Source organism: Neltuma alba, unplaced genomic scaffold, assembly GCF_004799145.2.
Source record: "Neltuma alba isolate B1F8T4 unplaced genomic scaffold, ASM479914v2 tig00010126_pilon, whole genome shotgun sequence".
In the NCBI taxonomy this organism is placed as follows: Eukaryota; Viridiplantae; Streptophyta; class Magnoliopsida; order Fabales; family Fabaceae; genus Neltuma; species Neltuma alba.
The window spans coordinates 2,026-21,554 of NW_021635077.1; the positions used below are offsets into that span (position 1 = coordinate 2,026).

General features: G+C 34.1%; 1 protein-coding gene across 1 annotated transcript; it reads left to right on the forward strand.

Moving 5' to 3' along the window:
* Positions 1-9,452: 9,452 nt before the first annotated feature.
* On the forward strand, positions 9,453-18,606 carry LOC114754261 (repetitive proline-rich cell wall protein 2-like). Its single transcript, XM_028943047.1, has 3 exons — positions 9,453-9,483; positions 14,290-14,291; positions 17,709-18,606. Exons 1-3 carry the CDS (start codon positions 9,478-9,480, stop codon positions 18,604-18,606), a joined length of 906 nt encoding a protein of 301 aa, XP_028798880.1. The 5' UTR covers positions 9,453-9,477.
* The last annotated feature ends 923 nt before the right edge of the window (positions 18,607-19,529 follow it).

A 19,529-nucleotide genomic window follows, 5' to 3' on the forward strand; every position in this document is an offset into this window, starting at 1 on the left:
GGTAATGGTAGAGGGGGCAATGGACATAATGAGGAACATAGAGTAGGTGAGAATAATAGAGGGAACCCTCGAAGAAGAACCATTTGGGAAGCCGCTACTTCTGATACAAATTATGATCCTTTCAATGTTGCATGCCCTAATGTTGATGTCAATTTTGAAATTAAAGCTCTGGTACTTAATTCTTTACCTAAATTCTATGGTTTGACAGGTGAGGACCCATACAATCATCTGAATTCTCTATCTATGGTATGTTCTAGCATAAAGCCAGTCAGGGCTAGTTTGGATGAGGTTCTTTGGAAGGTATTCCATTTGTCTCTGGAGGGCAAGGCGCGAGAATGGTAAGGAGCTTGCCTAGGCATATGGCAGATGCCTACCATAAGTGGAACAACCTTAGAAAAGCATTCTTGGAGAAGTATTTCCCCACTTACCAAACTTCCATACTGAGAAAAGAGATCTACTTTGCAAAGCAAGAATATGATGAGTAACTTTATGACTACTGGAACCGTTTTCAAGACTTGCTTTCTAGATGTCAACACCATCATATTCCAGATGAACAGTTAGTCTAATACTTTTATGATGGACTTAAGACCTAAGACAAGGGGATGCTAGATGCTACTTCTGGAGGTTCTCTCATTGATTTAATTGCTGAGTAGACATAGGAACTTATTAAGAAAATGGCCTTGAACCATCAACAATATAGCATAAGGGAGTCTAAAAATATCAATGCAATACATACTAATCCTTTTTCAGTCCACATTCCTCAATTGGACACATTCACTTCTTAAATTGTTGCTTTGACTACACAGTTGAATAAGCTTGCATCTTACACTCTCCCTGTTGACACTCAGAAGCCTAAGTCCATGGAAATGGCTATACCTAGTTGTGAGCATTGTAACTCTGTGAGCATTATGTTAACTGTTCAGAAGTTGATCACCTCTTTTACATCTCTCATGATTTTGATGCATCATTTTGTCTCAACTGTGATCCTGTTTTGAACATTACACCTGATGATAGCCTTGAGAACGGTGAGTTTGTTGATTTTGTAGGTATTATTTATAAAGGAGGTGTTACACAAGCTACACTGGTAGCTTCTCCTTTGAGTGGTGCTGGAACATTAGAAGAGGCTAGCAACAAGCTTGCTACAACTTAGTCACTTCTAATCCCACTCTTCCTTGTGATTTACCTAATATTTCTCTTGATAAGATTGATACCGTTCTTCCTTTTTGTAGGTTATCTAAGAATGGTACTGAGCTGGGAAGTAGAGGACATACATATCATAATGAGCTTATATCTCCTTCCCCAAGCCATATGAACACACCACTTGCTTTACATGCACTTGACATAAAAGAATTAGTTCTTTCTGTTGTGCAACCTCCTGGTTTAGAACTAAAACCCCTTCCCCTAAATTGAAATATGTCTTTCTTACTGCTGAATCTAAATTGCCTGTTATTATTTCCAGTTCTTTGAGTAGTTCTGAAGATGAAATATTGATTTTTATGTTGAAGAGTCATAAAGGGGCTATAGGATGGTCTTTAGGGGACATTCCAGAGATTAATCTCTCAGTTTGCACACACAAGATCCTTTTGAATGAAGGGTCCAAGCTAGTTAGACAACCACAGAAGAGACTGAATCCTCTCATTCTGGACGTGGTTAAGGAGGAAGTCTCTAAGTTATTCAGTGTTAGGATCATCTATCCCATATTAGACAGTGAGTGGGTAAGTCTAGTATAAGTATATGCCTATACCATCAACCAATACATCAACAGATACGCAAGCACACATTTACACATTTATTTATATTATAATTTTCGGAAACAGGTGTAGTACATTTTATAACTTACACTTTAAAGATTTTGAAATTTTCAATAGGAGAAAAGATAATAATTATTCAAAAGTCTAAACGATAAGTAAACAGCTAAAATTAATTGTCCTTTCTTGCTCTAGAACTTATCATTACGATCTGCTCACTTATTAAGAAATTTTTTTGCGAATTCATTCCAATTATATAACCTTATTGCAATTCTTCCAATTTCAATGCACTGTTTTTTTAAAGCACATTCCATGCTTATCACAATTTTGGACCATTCAGATCGATTTTAAATGGTTCAAATTGAATTTAAATTTTTTTTATATATTTTAATCAAGTTTTTATTTTATAGATACAGAATTTAAAATCAATATAATATTATGGGGGTGTTTGGATGAAGCCAAACCATGGTTTGGAGAATAGCTTCTGGAGAATAGATTTTGGAGAGAATAGATTTTGGAGAATAGATTGTCTGAAAAAGTGATTTTGATAAAGTGAGAGTGTTTGGATATTTATTGTCAGAAGTGCTTTTTTATATATAGAAATTACTAAAAAGGACATAATTTAAATGATAATTACATATAAGATATATTTCATAATATGCTTATTTGAAGTAATAAATTTGTTAATAATATATATTTTGGCAACATAATAAATAAGACATAAATAATATAAATAAAAAAAATTAAAACGTATATATATTAATAAAATAAGTAAATATGTTTTTTGTAAAATAATTTACTTTGCCACAAAAAAATATGATTAATTATTTCAGAAAATATGATTAACAAAACATATGTTTGTGGAAGTAGGATCCGCGGACACCAAGTATATATTTTGCAAAGCACCACCAGTGAAAGCTGTAGCATGGAGCCTCGTAGAGCAAAGAGGAAGGAAACAATTGATATTTGCGGGGCCCACCAGCAGTCAATAATCAGCCTAGAAGCAGCTCCTCCGTCCCTTCTTCGAAACCAAGGTTTTGGGGGGCCAAAACCATGGTTTCCCCCAAAACCATGGTTTCAAATTTTTGATGGGTGTTTGGCAAATTTTTCTCCAAACCATGGTTTGGAGAGAGAGCCAAACACCCCTATAACTAACATATCTTTAAAAACTAAATTTATCATTAAAAAATTGTATATTAAAATTTTAAATTTAAACCATCTATATTAATTTGAGATGGTTTAGATTGCATTATAGTAATAAACACATGATGCTCAACCTTGTGATGAGCACTGAATGAAGACCCCTTTTCTTATCGCTTTTTTTTTTTTCATGAAACATGTTCCATGCCCACCTTTTTTAATCCCTAATTGATGGATGTCTAGACATTAATTATTAAATTTGTTCTCTACTCACTTTTTTTTCCTCATTCACCCTCACTATAAATAAAAGTATACTATTATAAAAAGAAATAAAATAATATTTAAACAAACATTTTTATCTATTTAGTATCTTTAACCAATTTTAACTGACTTCTTAACTTACATAATTTGGTTATTTGTAACTAAAAAAAAACCTTAATGTTTAGTATTTTGACTATCAACTCTCCTTCCGCTAAAATTACTGTAAAAAAGTAACAATTTTTTCATGTCAAAATTTTTATATTTTTACTGTATGCTATGTCATTTAAAAAAAATAACACTTGGCATTTAACATGTAATTTTAAATATTTTTAAATACTTGAAATAATATATTTTAATACATTAAAATATTTAAAATATTTATTTGATCAAGTTGTTTTTTTAAAAAAAAGTATAAAATATGCAAAATTATATGTTAAGCACCCAGTATTATTTTTTAAATGACAAAGTATGTAATAAAAAAAATATAAAGTTAATGGCTTATGGTATCACAACCTACCAAGTTTGGATGAGATCCTCAAATAATTTTAATGTACGGAAGTTAATAATTAAATTAAAACATAAAGTATTAGAGTTCTTAATTTTTAAAGATTAGGAAGGTTATAGCTATCAAATGTTCGAAAGAAATAGAAGAAAACACAAGAAGGATTTTCAATTTTCACCTTACATGTGTAGATATAGTTATGAAGTTCACAGTTACTAACCAGCTGTACTTTATTTTTTATCATTATTCTATTTATTAAATGCTTTTCAATAATATAATATATTGGATGCACATAATATCTCCCCATCATAGCTTCTCCTAAGTTACCTTATAAATTACATCACAATACATAGATGTGCTATTTGCACCTTCAACACAAGCTAAGCTGAGTTCAACAATGTCCTCTAAACACTTTGTAATGTTCCTTTCAGGAGTCGTCTTTCTCACTACTACTCCTAGTTTTGCAGATGATTATAAGCCTCCAATTGAAAAATCACTATCTAGAAATATACCCACCTTTTGGGAATTCATGCACCAACGAACCCTTATTAAACATACCACCTATTGAAGAGTCATCCGGTCTACCAAATTACAAGACTGCAACAAAGAAACCATCTGTATACAAACCACTGATTGAAAAACCACTAGATGTTTATTATAAGGCTCTTATTATGGAACAAGTGTTAAATTAGGATACCAAAGCCACCATTCATAAGTCTACCACCCCTCAAAAATTGCCATTTTGGACACCTATTTCCAAGCCATAACCAAAGAAACCACAAAGCTACCATCTCCTACCTTATGCTCACTAGCCTCATTTATCAAATATGTACAAAAGGAGTATTCTATGATTCCAAGTATATTTTGGCATATAACAATTAAGAGAGTATGATCTCTCCACAATTTGGCCAGTTTTGTTTTATGTTCGCCTTGCTGTTTAATATGTATGGCTCTATGGATTTCGTTCTCCAAATATAGTGACATTGATGGTATATGTTAGATAAATAAAAGATTTGATTAGAGAACGTATCGGGTCAGATCTCAGGTCAATTCGGTTGGATCCTCTGAGCTTATGCTATAAGCTAGACTACAAAAGTCTAAGTTTTGAGTACATAGCAGAATACCTCTTGCAAGAAAGAATATGAGAGAGAGAGAGAGAGTAGGAAAGCTCAACTATTAGAGTGAGTTGAAACTAATGGGTGGAGGCCTCTATTTATAGCTTTGGCCATGAGTATTTTGGGAAGCCAAAATATCCATTGAGCCTATCAGTTTGAATTTGAATTTTGATATTCAAATATATCTTTTGAGTCATACAGCTTCTTGGACAACCACAAAACATACTACGTATTCTACTTCCATGGACAAAAGAGACAAACATGTCTGTTTCTTGCCACTCTAGGAGATTACTCCGTTGTTTAGTAGGAATGCATAGACTGACATTGAGTGTCACTCGTCTAGGTCTCCTGTCCAATCAACATCAGAATAACCCTCTGCATAAAGGCATTCTCCTTGATAGCACAACTCGTAGTCTATGGTTCCTTTCAGATATCTCATAATCCTCTTTATAGCTTCCCAGTGTTTTACTCCTTGATCAGATTAGAATCGGTTCACAAGTCCAACTATGAAGTATATGTCCAGCTTGGTACACAACATAGCTTACATTAGATTGCCAATGGCATTTGAGTATGGGACTCTCCTCATGCGTTCTATATCCCATTCTTTTATAGGGCACATTTCCTTGCTTAGGTTATGTCCTTTAACAATAGGAGTATCCAAAGGCTTACCATCTCTCATATTGAAACACTCAAGAATCTTTGCTATGTATGTCTTTTGTGACAATGATAGCAATTTCCTAGAATGATCTCTTCTTATCTCAATGCCTAAGATATATTCTAGTTTGCTCACGTCTTTCATCTTAAGTTCAAGGATAACCACCCTTTAATTATCCTGATTAGTTTGAGATTGGTACCAGCTAGGAGTATGTCATCGACATAGAGGGATAGAATGACAAATTGTCTCCAAACTGTTTGATATAAACACGATGATCTTCCTTGATCATTTTGAAGTCATACAAGCTTATAACTTTGTTTTCTCCAAACTGTTTGATATAAACACAATGATCTTCCTTGATCATTTTGAAGTCATATGAGCTTATAACTTTGTGGAACCTCAAGTAACATTGCCTAGATGATTGCTTGAGTTCATAAATGGATCTCAAGAGTTTACAAACCTTTTGTTCAATCCCTCTCTGTATGAAGCCCTCAAGCTCTTCCAAATAGATTTCTTCATCTAATTCTCTATTTAGGAAAATGTTTTTTTACATCCATTTGATGCAACTCTAGGTATAAACTTTTTACTAGGGCTAGTATCAATCATATCGAGTTCAAACATACAACAGGTGAGAAAGTGTCTCTGTAATCGACTCCTTCCTGTTGTGTCTACCCTTTAACAACTAACATTGCTTTAAGTTTACCAATTGATCCATCAGTCTTGCGTTTGTACTTGAGAACCCACTTGCTCTCAATTGCCTTTCGGCCAAGTAGTAGATCAACTAATTTTGATACTTGGTTGGACTCCATGGAATCTATTTTCTCTTGTAAGGCCTTTTCCTATTTTTTCTTAAGAGGCCCTTTTAGTGCTTTTTAACAGTTATTGTCACACCTTCCTATCAGATCCACTTAGAGTTTAATTAAAACCATTTTAGACCACCTTGGATGGTCTTGAGCTCAAAAATCCATGAAAAATGCTGATTTTCAGATTTTTACTGTTCATCGGGTAAAAATCTAGTTTTCTGGCTCAACTTCGAAAATTCATAACTTAATCTAGAAAAATCAAAATGGAGTGATTTAGAATTAGATAAAATTATATTTGAGTGCTATTTCAAGGAAAAATAATCTTATGAACTAATTTCATTTGAAAAAATGTCAGGTTTTTGTAAAATCAATCAACCAAAACATCAACATGCATCAATTACAAGTATTCCATCCTTTTGCTATTAATGGGAAACTACTTTACCTCATACATATAGCACTCTAACATGTAATAGCCAAGGCACATAAAGCAAGAAGTATAGCTACACAATCATCATTATCATTATCATTTAATTAAACCACATAATAGCACATGAAATTACATAGCAATCAATGCAATACTCAACATTAAGGTCAATTAAATCTTACTACCTTGATCCAATGCTCTTTGATTTTCTTGTTCTTCTTTCTTGCTTCCACAAATGCCAAATCCTAACATGGCAATCCATAAAAAGGGCAGCAAGAATTATCAACCATTCCACATAAAAATCAACAACATAACTCAAGGACAATCTTTGTCCTTTAAAGCTTCCACCTTTGTTCTTTAAATTTTAGAATTGGTTTCCTTAAACCCTAAAAATTCCCTTTTGACTCATTCCTACATGATTTTTCATGTAAATTCCAAATATCTACTTGGATTCAACAAAATAAAATTCCTTCTTTCAGTTTTGAACTGACCGAACCATTAGGGTTCAAAATCCAAAAATTGCAACTTTGGTTTTAATGCTTCCAACACTTGATCTTTAAGTTTATCCTACACCATTTTCCATTTTAAACATAATGGAAGCCTCAAAACTTTGAAAAACACATCCTAGGGTCCAGTTCTTGCTTTGGCCGAAATGGTCCTCATGCAACATAACAAAGGAAACACTCCAAAATCAACCTACAACCACTTGTAACCACTAGGATCTATCATGTTTTAAAGTGTTCTAGCAAGATTGAACAATAAAAATTCCTCCCCTACACCATAAGCATTTCAGCCAGCTCCAAATAAAGAGGAAAAACCAGAAATTTCAACCATACAAAGCATGAAAACAAGACAAGGAACGACTTGAAACCAACAACTAACCTTAAATCTGACTTAGATCGATGATCAAAGTTGCTTCCTTTCTCTTGATTTCTCCATCAAGTTCTCTCTTTTTCCCTCTCTTCTTGCCTTGGCTGAAACATGATCTGATTTAGGGGGAGGAAGAGCTTAATTAATGTACCAAAATATCCCAACTACCATCATAAATGAGTTGCCAAGTGTCACCTTCCTACTTAGTCTTGAAACTTCTTTCTTAATAAAGTAAATCATAATGTAATTAAATCCCAAAGTCAAGATCCTCTCCACTTAATGCTTGACACTTGGAAAGCTTTAATTACCATCCATTAGAGGCTTGACAATTGACAACTTGTGGGTTAAGTAAAGTGCAAGACTCTAGTCTTCACTTTCTTAATGCACTTTTACTTCGAGTTTGATTTCTTTTCTATAATTACAATGCTCTGGCTTCGTAATTATTTTTTGTCAGATCCATAAATTATTCTTCTCATTTTTATCTTCCTAAATTGCCCCCTTTGTCACAAATTTAATTTCCCAATAATTAAATAAAAGGGAAAACTAATTTCCTTCTCTTTATTGATTTTTCCACTTTTCAAAGGAATTGGGAAAAATCTTGGATACTTGAGGGTCTTCTTTTAATTCCATAATCTCTTAGAATTCCTTGAGATATCATAGAAATTTTCTTGTGATTTTATCCTCTTTAAAAATATTTATTTGGAATTTTCCAAATAGATGACCTTAAACTAGCTTAAATCGCCCTTAAATTCTTTTGTAATTTCTTTAAGGGCAATTTGATCATAAAACCAATTTTATAATCCCATATAATTCTCATAGAATATTGTCCTTATTTTTTCTTAATTTTTGAGGCTTGAAAATATTTTTCCATAATTATTCTTGACCAATTTTTCTTAATTAATTAAATTTCCATAATTGGTTTGGAAAACCAGAATAATTATTTTCCACCAAAATTCTTCTATTTCTCCTTGTCATTTTGACCCTTAATTATTTAGGAATATTTCTTATTCCTAATCATCCTTTTTGGCCTTTGAATATTTAGAAATATCCCTATTCCTAAATGTCATATTACTAGATGTGACACTTATAGGGTCTTCTTCATCATTTTCTAGACTAACGATGAAAGTTGCTCCTTCAACTGAGAAGCGTCTCCTAGGATTTTTGTCTCTGTTACTTCTCCTAAGTGGGGTTGCTGTAGGACTTTCTTCCTGTGGCTGGGTCAAACCTTATTGTGAAAATAGTTCAACCCTCCTACTTAGATTAGTTGACTGAGGAATACTTTGTTGTACCTCATTGCTATCATTTTCATAAAGATAGCTTGTTGATCAATACTCCCTCTGCTAGGGAATTTTAGTTTCTATTAATGTTGTATCACTTGACTCTCTCTCAGTCACTGAGCCATCATTATTTCTACCAATAAAGTCGCATCCCTTAGAGTTCTCAGAGTATCTTATGAAGATACACTTTTTATCCTTTGGTTCTAGCTTGTCATATTTATAGGAAGAATCACGAATATAGGCCGTTGACCCTCATGGTCTTAGGATACTTAAATCTGGTTTATGGTTTGTCTATGATTCATAAGGAGTTATGGTGACTAATTTAGACGGCACTCGATTAAATATGAATGTGACAGTTAGAAGAGCATTTCCCTAGTATGAGGTTGGTAGCTCAACTTATGCCATTATTGATCTAACCATGTCAAGGAAAGTTCTGTTTCTCTGTTCAGCAACTCTATTTTGTTGAGGAGTGCCGAGGATTGTCAGTTGCCTAATAATGCCCTTTTCCTTACAAAGCTCCTTGAACTGATCAGAGAGGTATTCTCGACCTCAGTTAGTTCTTAAGGCTTTGACCTTGGAACCTAGTTGATTTTCTACTAGATTGAGATATTTCCTAAAGCACTCTAATACCTCAGATTTGTGAGAAATCAGGTAAGTATAGCCATATTGAGAAGAATCATCGATGAACGTAATAAAATACCATGCTCCGTGATGTGCCTTTATACTCATTGGTCCGCAAATATCATAATGTACCAATTCAAGAGGGTTGTTAGCCCTCATTGCCTTTCCAAAAGGTTTCCTTGTGCTTTTGCCAGCCAGGCAATATTCACATAGAGACTTTTTCTTTTGGATACGTTTCCTAGTAAACCCTCTTTTGCTAGTTTGATCGTATGTTCTTAACCAATATGTCCTAATCTAGCGTGCCATATATCATAATTGATATCAGAAGAAAGCGCATAGCAAGAACTAGAATTAAAATTGTCATTGAAATTCTCCAAAACAAAGAAACTATTCAAAACATAATCATAAACTAAAAAATTGGTCCCATACGAAATGTCTACGATGAAATTATGGAAAAAGACATCAACATGAAATTTAACTAATGAAATAACAGACACAAGATTTCACCGAATATTTGAAGCATAGAACATATTTTGCATGACTAGGGTTTTTTCTCAATGAAGGGTCAATTCACAAGTGCCAATCCTTTTGACTTCTACTCTTGCGTTGTTCCCAACATAAAGCCATCTGCTTCTTGCTAGTAACCGAAGAAATTCTGTGAACTTGTCAAGATCCTTGCTCATGTGGTCTATTGCCCCCAAGTCTATAACCTATACAGGGTTAGTTTCAATAATAAACATAGTGCTAAAAACATAAGAGAAATGTATCAAATCTAAATCCAATACCTTTTTCTGCTCAGGGCACTCCTTGGCATAATGCCCCTTCTGTTGGCAACCATAGCATTTGATCGTTGCTATGTTCTTTTTTTTTTGTGACAAATTTCTTGCCTTTCTTGAACGAATTCTTTCCCTTCGTCACTTTAGGGCTGTCTTTCTTATTTTAAGAGCCTTGGCTTCTCTAGAAGCACAAAATATGTCAACTTGTAGCTCACGATTTTAGGAAATTTTCAGGCAAAATAGGGTCCAAAAACCCATTTTCACACTCCTTCACGCACCTCTAGAAGCCTTCCTTTAAAAAAAATGAAAAAAAATGAAGGGCCCTTTCAGGCTTGGCGCGTGGATCTGTGGTGATTTTATTCCACTATGAGACCAACCCCGATAGATTCGATTCCTTTTTAGGAGTCTATTTATGTGGTTAGGGCAACTTAAGGGGTCAGGGTGGGCCCCACACACCGGTACATGGCACGTCCTTGAAATTTTTTTAAAAAAATAAAAACAATAGGAAAAATTAAAAAAAGCATTTATTTGCAATTTTTCATACAAAAAATGTCACAAAAAACAAGCATAAAATATATCAATTTCTAGCTCATGATTTTAGGAATTTTTCAGGCAAAATAGGGCCCAAAAACCCATTTTCACACTCCTTCACACACCTCTAGAAGCCTTCCTTTAAAAAAAATGAAAAAGAAATGAAGGGCGAGAGGGTTGGCCCTTTTTAGGCTTAGCGCGTGGGTGCTGTGGCGCGTTTTTCTGCTGCGAGACCTACCTCGGTAGATTCAATTCCTCTTGAGGAGTCTATTTATGTGCTTAAGGTGACTTGAGGGGGCTAGGGTGAGCCCCACATACCCACATGGCACGTCCTTGAAATGTTTTTAAAAAAATATAAAAAAAGTCCCCTTTTTTTTTTTAGTCAGGTCAGTCTCCAAGACGAGTTTAGGTCAAATGGACCTAGAATGTAGCGTTTCACTTAAAGTGAAAGGCTACGCCCTAGCTAACCAAAACGACCTTGTTTTGGCTGGTCAGGGTTATCTCTGACCTCTAGCTGGGTTGCTCCATGCTCGGCTGTGGCTCTGGTGGGTCCGCCAGACACGCCATTTTTGGTCCTCCATGAGTTTCACCTCCTAGCTCTATTTTATGCATTTTAGGTGTCTATGGAATCGTTTCTTTGAGTTCTATAATCCTATGGCTTTATTTTCTTTGGAAAAAACATGTTCTTAAAGACCTAAAAAAACATATTGACGTGGCTGATGACGTAACTCTATGAAAAGGAGATTGTACCATGTTTTTTAACCTTATGGCAATTCAGATAGTGTTTTCAGGCTTCATATAGAAAATCAGAGTGGATTTTGGAATTAAATGCATAAGTCAATCAAGGAGCATATTAATAGCATAAATTAAACGCATATATATAATCAAATGTGCAACAGAAAGTTTAAAAAAAATATGCTAGAGCCTAAAAATACACACACACAGAGACACACATAAAGCCTCAAGATTAGTAGGGCTCTGATACCAATGCCATATAAATAAAACATTGGACCAAACAATTTACAAGGTTGGATCTTACGTCCGGTCGGTTAGATCTTCTGAGCTCACACTATAAACTAGACTATAAAAGTCTAAACTTTGAGTACACAACAGAATACCTCTTTGCAAAAAAGAATAAGAGAGAGAGCGAGAGAGAGTAGGAAACCTCAACTACTAGAGTTAGTTGAAATGACGAGTGGAGGCCTCTATTTACAGCTTTGGCCAGGAGTATTTTGGGAAGCCAAAATATCCACTAAGTCTATCAGTTTGAATTTGAATTTGGATATTCAAATATATTTTTGACTTATAAGATTCTGAATTTTGAATTCAAATCTAGAATCAATCATAATCAATTCTAAATATATATACATATCTAATATATATTTAATATATAAATATAAATTAATTAGATTTATATAGTAACCGATTGGATTTGATTCAGGATGTTTGACCGAGTTAAACATATCATGATCTTATTTGGATATTTGATCAATATATTCTCTTAATATCCAATCAAATGGTCCGACCTATCAAGAGCTAATCCAAGCCCAAAATCCAGCAGTACATAATAAAATTATTGTATATTTTTGACCTAATTACTTTCCCTTGGATTCTCCTGTCTATGTTGTGCTAGCTATAATTTGCACCAAAAAGAATCATCTATGGTCAGCATCGTAAGTAATATTTCGGTGATTAACTGTCCACCATGTACTTAGCTATCGCATTTTGTCATTTGATGATATATATGAAGCATGTTATTAGTTAGTATTTTCTAAGGACTTCATCCTTTCTGCCATTTTACCCTATGCATTTGTGGCCCTTTGGGTTGTTTTAAAAATTAATACCTAATATAGTTTGTCTCCAACATTTATTCATCTTTTTTTCAAGTAATCCCTATATAATTGCAATATTAAGAAGTTTTTTTCGTTCTGTTCTTTTTCTAATATATACTTGTGTAGTATTTATCTCAGGATCTCTTTTACACGCACACATACAACAGCAACAATAACAACAACAGGAAGAAGCAGTCTTATCCTACTAGGTGGGGTCGGCTACATAAATCACACTATGCAATCATCTTCTGTCAACAACCCAGTCCTTAAATATGTTGTTGACCAGGATGTCTCATTTAATAACCTCATTAAGCATTCTTCTCGATCTTCCTCTACCTCTTTTTATGGGACTCTAAATTGTCTAATCTGCCCTCCTCACTGGAGCCTCCAATGGCCTTCTCTTGCACATGACCAAACCATTTTAAGCAATCTTTAACCATTTTCTCTTGGATAGGTGTCACACCGATTCTTGCTCTAATATTTTCATTTCGAATTTTATCTTTTCTTGTATGACCACACATCCATCTCAACATCCTCATTTCTGCCCCCCTAACTTTGTGCCCTTGTTTTCCCTTTATCACCCAACATTCACTACCGTACAACATAGCTGGTCTTATAGCAATCTGATAAAATTTTCTCTTAAGCTTCTCAGGTACCTTCTTATCACAAATAACTCCGGTAGCCTTCCTCCACTTTAACCAACCAGCTTGTATTCTACGAGAAACATCTCCATCAATTTCTCCTTCCTCATGTATAATGAATCCTAGCTATTTAAACTTTGATACTTAAGGAATGATTTGATCCCCCATCTTTACCTCCAAATCACCATTGCCTTGCCTCTCCCAAAATTACAATGCATATATTATATTTTATACCTACTCAAGCAAAAGCCATTCGAGTCCAAAGTCTTTCTCTATAATTCCAATCTAGAGTTAATATCTTCTTTTGATTCTGCCATAAGAACTATGTCATCCGTGAACAGTATGGACTTAGGGATTCTTTCTTGAATAAGTTCAGTCAGAACATCCAAAAACATACTAAATAAGTAAGAACTCAAACAAGATCCCTGATGTAGGCCAATCTTAACGGGGAAGTCCTTTGTCTCACCTCCAGGTGTTCTTATACTAGTAGTTACCCTCTCATACATATCTTGTATGGCTTTGATATAAGCAACCCATGCACCTTTCTTTTCCAAAGCCTTCCACAGTATTTTTCTTGGCACATGATCATAAGCTTTTTTCAAGTCAATAAAAACCATATGTAAATCTCTTCTTTTACTCTTATATCTTTACATGAACCCTCTTAGTAAATATATTGCTTTAGTTGTGGGTCTACCCGGTATAAATCCAAATTGGTTCTCTGAAATAGAAGTCTCCAACCTCAACCTATATTCAATCACTTTTTCCCACGACTTCATTATATGACTCATAAGTTTTATCCCTCTGTAGCTTGCACAGTTTTGAATGTCTCCTTTATTCTTGTAAATAGGAACTAAAATGTTTCTCCTCCAATCATCCGACATATTCTTAGAGTGTAAAATTTCATTAAAAAGCTTGGTTAGCCACAATTCACCCTTATCTCCGAAACATTTCCAAACTTCAATAGGAATACCATTAGGCCCTTTACCATTGTCCATTTTCTGGAGAGCTGCCTTTACCTCTCCGATGCAGATCCTACGGTAAAAAGCCAAATTCCGATCATCTTTGTTAATCAGCAAGTCTTGTAAGTCTTGAGTCGTATACTCGCTTCCCTTACTAAACAACTTGTAAAAGTAAGCCTTCCATCTGTCCTTAATATCACTATCAATAACTAGTACTCTACCATCTTCATCTTTTATACACTTCACTTAGTCCAGATCTCTCTTTGTCCTCTCCTGTTGATTCGTAATCTTGTAAATATTTCTTTCTCCTACGTTTGTTCCTAACTCCTGATAAAATCTCTTATAAGCTTTAGTACGTGCTTCGCTCACTGCTCTCATCGTCTCTTTTTTCGCCAAACGATACTTTTCCCAATTTTCTACATTATTGCACAAATGTATAACCTTAAAACAATCTCTTTTCTTTCTTACTTTCTTTTGCACACTCTTATCTCACCACCAAGTCTCCTTATCTCTCTGACCATGATCTTTATATTCTCCTAAAATTGCTTTAGCTACTATACGAACCCTTGTAGCTATCTTTTCCCACATCATGTTCGTATTTCCCTACAATTCCCAGATCCCTTCCTCCAAAAGGGTCCTTTTGAATTACTCTCGCTTCTCACCCTTTAACTGCCACCACTTAACCCTGGATTTTACCATTTGATGATACTTTTGTCTGATACTCTTAAAACGTACATCAAGGATAAGTACCCTATGTTGAGCAGTCACCCCATCTCTCGAAATCACTTACAATTAGTACACAATCTTCTGTCTGAATTCTTAACCAAAAAGAAATCAATCTAAGATTTTGAGGCACCACTCTTGTACGTGATTAAATGCTCCTCTCGCTTCCTAAAACAAGTGTTAAAAATCTTGAGATTGCATGCAAGAGAAAAGTCAAGAATAGATTGTCCCCTATTATTAGCTCCCCAAAACCAAAACCACCACGAGCCCCATTGAATTGTCCTGCTTCCTCGCTAACATGTCTATTAAAATCCCACCAATAAAATTTTTTTCTTTGAGTGGTATGCTTTGAACCAACCCCTCCATATCTTCCCAAAACTACGCGCACACATACATGCTAAAAATTTGTTCGGACTCTGTAGGGTTGCTGCATTTAATTGCTTTAATTAGACATTGCCATGGAAATTACATGTGAAGGAGAAGATCTTCTCCCTGTATCACTATTTTAAAAAAACCAACTTATTATTAGTTAATAATTCATTACTAATTAGTGACAGAATTTTAATTTCGTTATTAATTGAGAAAAATGAAGGAAAAAATTCCATACACGACACAACAAATCTACAAATAAAATACAATAGCCAAGAATGGTTAGATCATTATGGTTAGTGATCCAGAAATGAAGTTATTGATGGAGGCTCCAATCAGGATGAACATGGATTTTATGACCTAGTAAAGTTAACAAGAATTCGGAAAAAGTTAGCATAGAAAAAGCTGTTTGTAAAAATGAATAGACTTTTTACAAGAAGTCAATGAAATTATGAGAAAAAGACTTAGATCACTAATTAAAAAAACAAAAATACTAATTGGCAAACCACCGCCACACTACCATATGACAAGCCTGAAGTAGATGTCAATTGGCAATCTCTATAAGTGGTCAAACCCCGCCTTTTCCTAATCCTATCATGTACGGATGCACACACCAACCAAGGAAAATCAAAAACAATTTTGCTTTAATTTTTCAATATATTCCTTCCAGTCCTATATATAAATTTTAAATAACCAAATTGAGTTTAACAAACAGTTAAAATTAATTAAAAATAATAAATAGGTAAAAAAAATTTTTTTTTAAGTATGCCTTTATTTATTATGAGAGTAAGTGAGAGAGACAATAAGTAAATAAATTATGAGAGAGAATATATGAGGTACTATATGCCAGTGAGAGAGAAAATGAATTATTAAAATAATTGGAGGGAAATCAAGTTAGCCACCTTTGTAATTAATGTTATTCATAGCCATTGGACAAAGATAAAACACTAAATACGATCAAATAAAGAAAAAATTGAAAAAGAAAAGTATTAAACATTCGGACAAAACTCAACAAAATTTATAAATTGGACTGATTTCTTTTCAAAAGTGAACTTATATATAGGACTGGAGGGAGTATATACTAATAGGAGATGCTCTCTCCAATCCCAAATGTAAAATCTGGTTATGAAGTATGTTTTGATCTTACCTTAATCTCTTTTGTTTCCTAAATTTATAAAAAATTTTAAATTATTCTTAATGATTTTGACTCCCACGTTAAGGGATAGTTTCAAAGTAAATAATTAAATAGGGTATTATACAAAAACCACTACATATTTTTTATAATTAATTAATTATTAAAAATCAATCATCTATTCTTTATATTTAGGCTATTGCACAAAGTGTTCGTGTGGAATGTGACCCAAAGCTCATCAAGTCTGCACTGTTCACATTTAATTTGGACGGTTTAGATTTTATTTTTTAAAAAAAAATAATTATTTTGATGAGTATAAAATCTAAAATAAAAATGATATCTTAACTATCATTTTTTAAGAAAATAATTTTATTTTAATTTTGACTATTTAAATTAGATCTGAATACCTGGGATGCCGATGTGTGTACTTTCTAGCTGGAATGGTCCCTTGTGGAACCTTTACGTAGTCATCTTCACGTCTTGGGAGCCGCGATCTGAGTCTCTTTTATTATATTAAGTTGAAATTCTGCATCTACCAAATTAAGGAACCTTGAAAGAAAATGATCGCCACTTATATTTGCAACGCAATTTTTTTCAATATAAAAAAATATGTTGGAACCAAGTGGTGCATGTATGTCCGAAGCATGCAATCCATATTGATGCTGTACAAGTATTAATTGAAGTATTATATTACATTTCATATGGTTGGTGGATAATTTGCTGATTATTTTATAATTTCTACTCTAACCTCTTTTATTGACATATTCTTAGTCACCTATTATTCAAAATAAATAAATAAATCTATTCATTCCCAGCTAGTAAGCATTATCCATATTCATTGACCAATCTGCCAAAACTATCATATTTATAAAATTTTCTTATGCAAGGATGCGTAACTAATATTTCTAATAAATGCGTGAAGATATTTTAGAGTGACACATATAATGATTCATTTAAAATAACTTCAGCACTAAAAGAAGTTAAATATACATAATAGTAAATTGATGTGTGCCTGTCTTTTAAGATTTTTTTTTATAAAAACAATTACACACACAGGAATTATTGAAGGAAAGGGAAGAAAATGCTAAAGAGATTTCCAGTTATCCACATGCATGCAACCAGATCTAGCGATGGAGTTCACACCTACCAACTAGCCTTGACTTTACGTTTTAATATTATCTTATTTATTAAATGAATTTATTGTTCGTAATAAAATATATTGGACTCACAACACCTAAGTACCTACTACTTCCCCTAGTTCTACTATAAATTGGGGCACATAATCTGTGATTTGCATAACAGAAGTTTGAGTTCAACAATGTTCTCTAGAAACTTGCTATGCCTCCTTTCAGGAGTGGTGTTTCTCACCACTTCTACCTTTGCAGATTATTATCAACCTCCTACTTCTAAGCCTCCAGTAGAAAAACCACCTATTTATAAGCCTCCTACTAAGAAGTCACCCACTTATAAACCTCCAGTCAAAAAACCACCTGTTTATAAGCCGCCAGTTGAAAAACCTCCTGTTCATAAGCCACCAGTTGAGAAGCCACCTGTGTACAAACCACCAGTTGAGAAGCCACCTATGCACAAGCCCCCAGTACAAAAACCTCCTGTTTACAAGCCACCAGTTGAGAAACCACCTGTGTACAAGCCGCCAACTAAGAAACCACCTGTCTTCAAGCCACCAGTTCACAAGCCTCCAGTTAAGAAACCTTCAGTGTACAAGCCCCCAGTGGAGAAACCTCCTGTTTACAAGCCACCGGTTGAGAAACCACCTGTGCACAAGCCACCAGCTGAGAAACCACCCGTCTACAAACCACCAGTTAACAAGCCCCCAGTTGAGAAACCTCCTGTTTATAAGGCCCCAGTGGAGAAACCTCCTGTTTACAAGCCTCCAGTTGAGAAACCACCCATGTACAAGCCACCAACTGAGAAACCACATGTCTACAAGCTACCAGTTAACAAGCCTCCAATTGACAAACCTCCTGTGTACAGGCCCCCCGTGGAAAAACCACATGTTTACAAATCACCAGTTGAGAAACCACCAGTTAAAAAGCCCTCAGTTGAGAAGCCTCTGGTGAAAAAACCACCTATTTACAAGACACCAGTTGAGAAACCACCTGTGTATAAGCCGCCGGTTGAGAAACCACTTGTGTACAAACCCCCAGTTGAGAAGCCTCCTATTTATAAGCCACCAGTTGAAAAGCCACCATCTTATGGTCATTAGTCACCAACTATGAAGCATGAACTACGTATCTTGCCGTCTTAATCATATTTTGGTATTCTGAAAATAAGATAGCAGGTGACCTCTACAGCTTGCCATCAAGTGTTCTATAATATTTTACCAATTATATTTTACATTGGCGTTGTTGTTATGAAATTGTAATATTTATCACTAATTAATAAAATTGTCTGTTTTACCCTACTTCCACTCATTTTTAATTATCTGTATATGTTGTTAGCTATGATTCATTACCATTCTCATTTAGACACACACACATATATATATATGTATATCTCAATGTATTACGGTGGATGAACAAAGGTGCCCGAGACAAACGAGTTCTAAGATTATCTGTCCCTCCAAATCTGGATAAGGCATATTGTGAAGTATTGATATTTTAAGGAAGTGGTAGGAGGTAAAGAAGATAAACATGCTCAAGTGAATATAAACGAGGTCTGCATAATCGCAGAGTGTGTATCTGATGCAATAACTTTTCTAAGAATGTGCTCCACGCCCTCAGAGACTACCCGAAGATTAAAACGCTGTGGGAGTCAATTATTGAGAAGAAATTTTATTAACATTTCTTTACAGCACCTATACAAGAGTGGTTTCGACTTAATTTGAAGTTTAATGATAAACCTATGTTTTTGCATGCATTTTCATATATTTTTTGTGGGTTTTTGTCATTATTATTGATCCTTAATTGTATCATTTGAGTATAATTTACATTAGAATGCTTTAACTGGAATTAGTGCATAATAGGGGTAAACTTGTCATAATTATGATTAATTAATTTTTAAGGACAATTAATGCCACCTTATTGTTAAATTTTGGTTGCAGATTGTTGGTAGATTTTAAAATAAAAATTAAAAAAAGAAAAAATATTAAAAAATAATAATTAAAAAAAAAAAGAGGGGGAGCAAAAC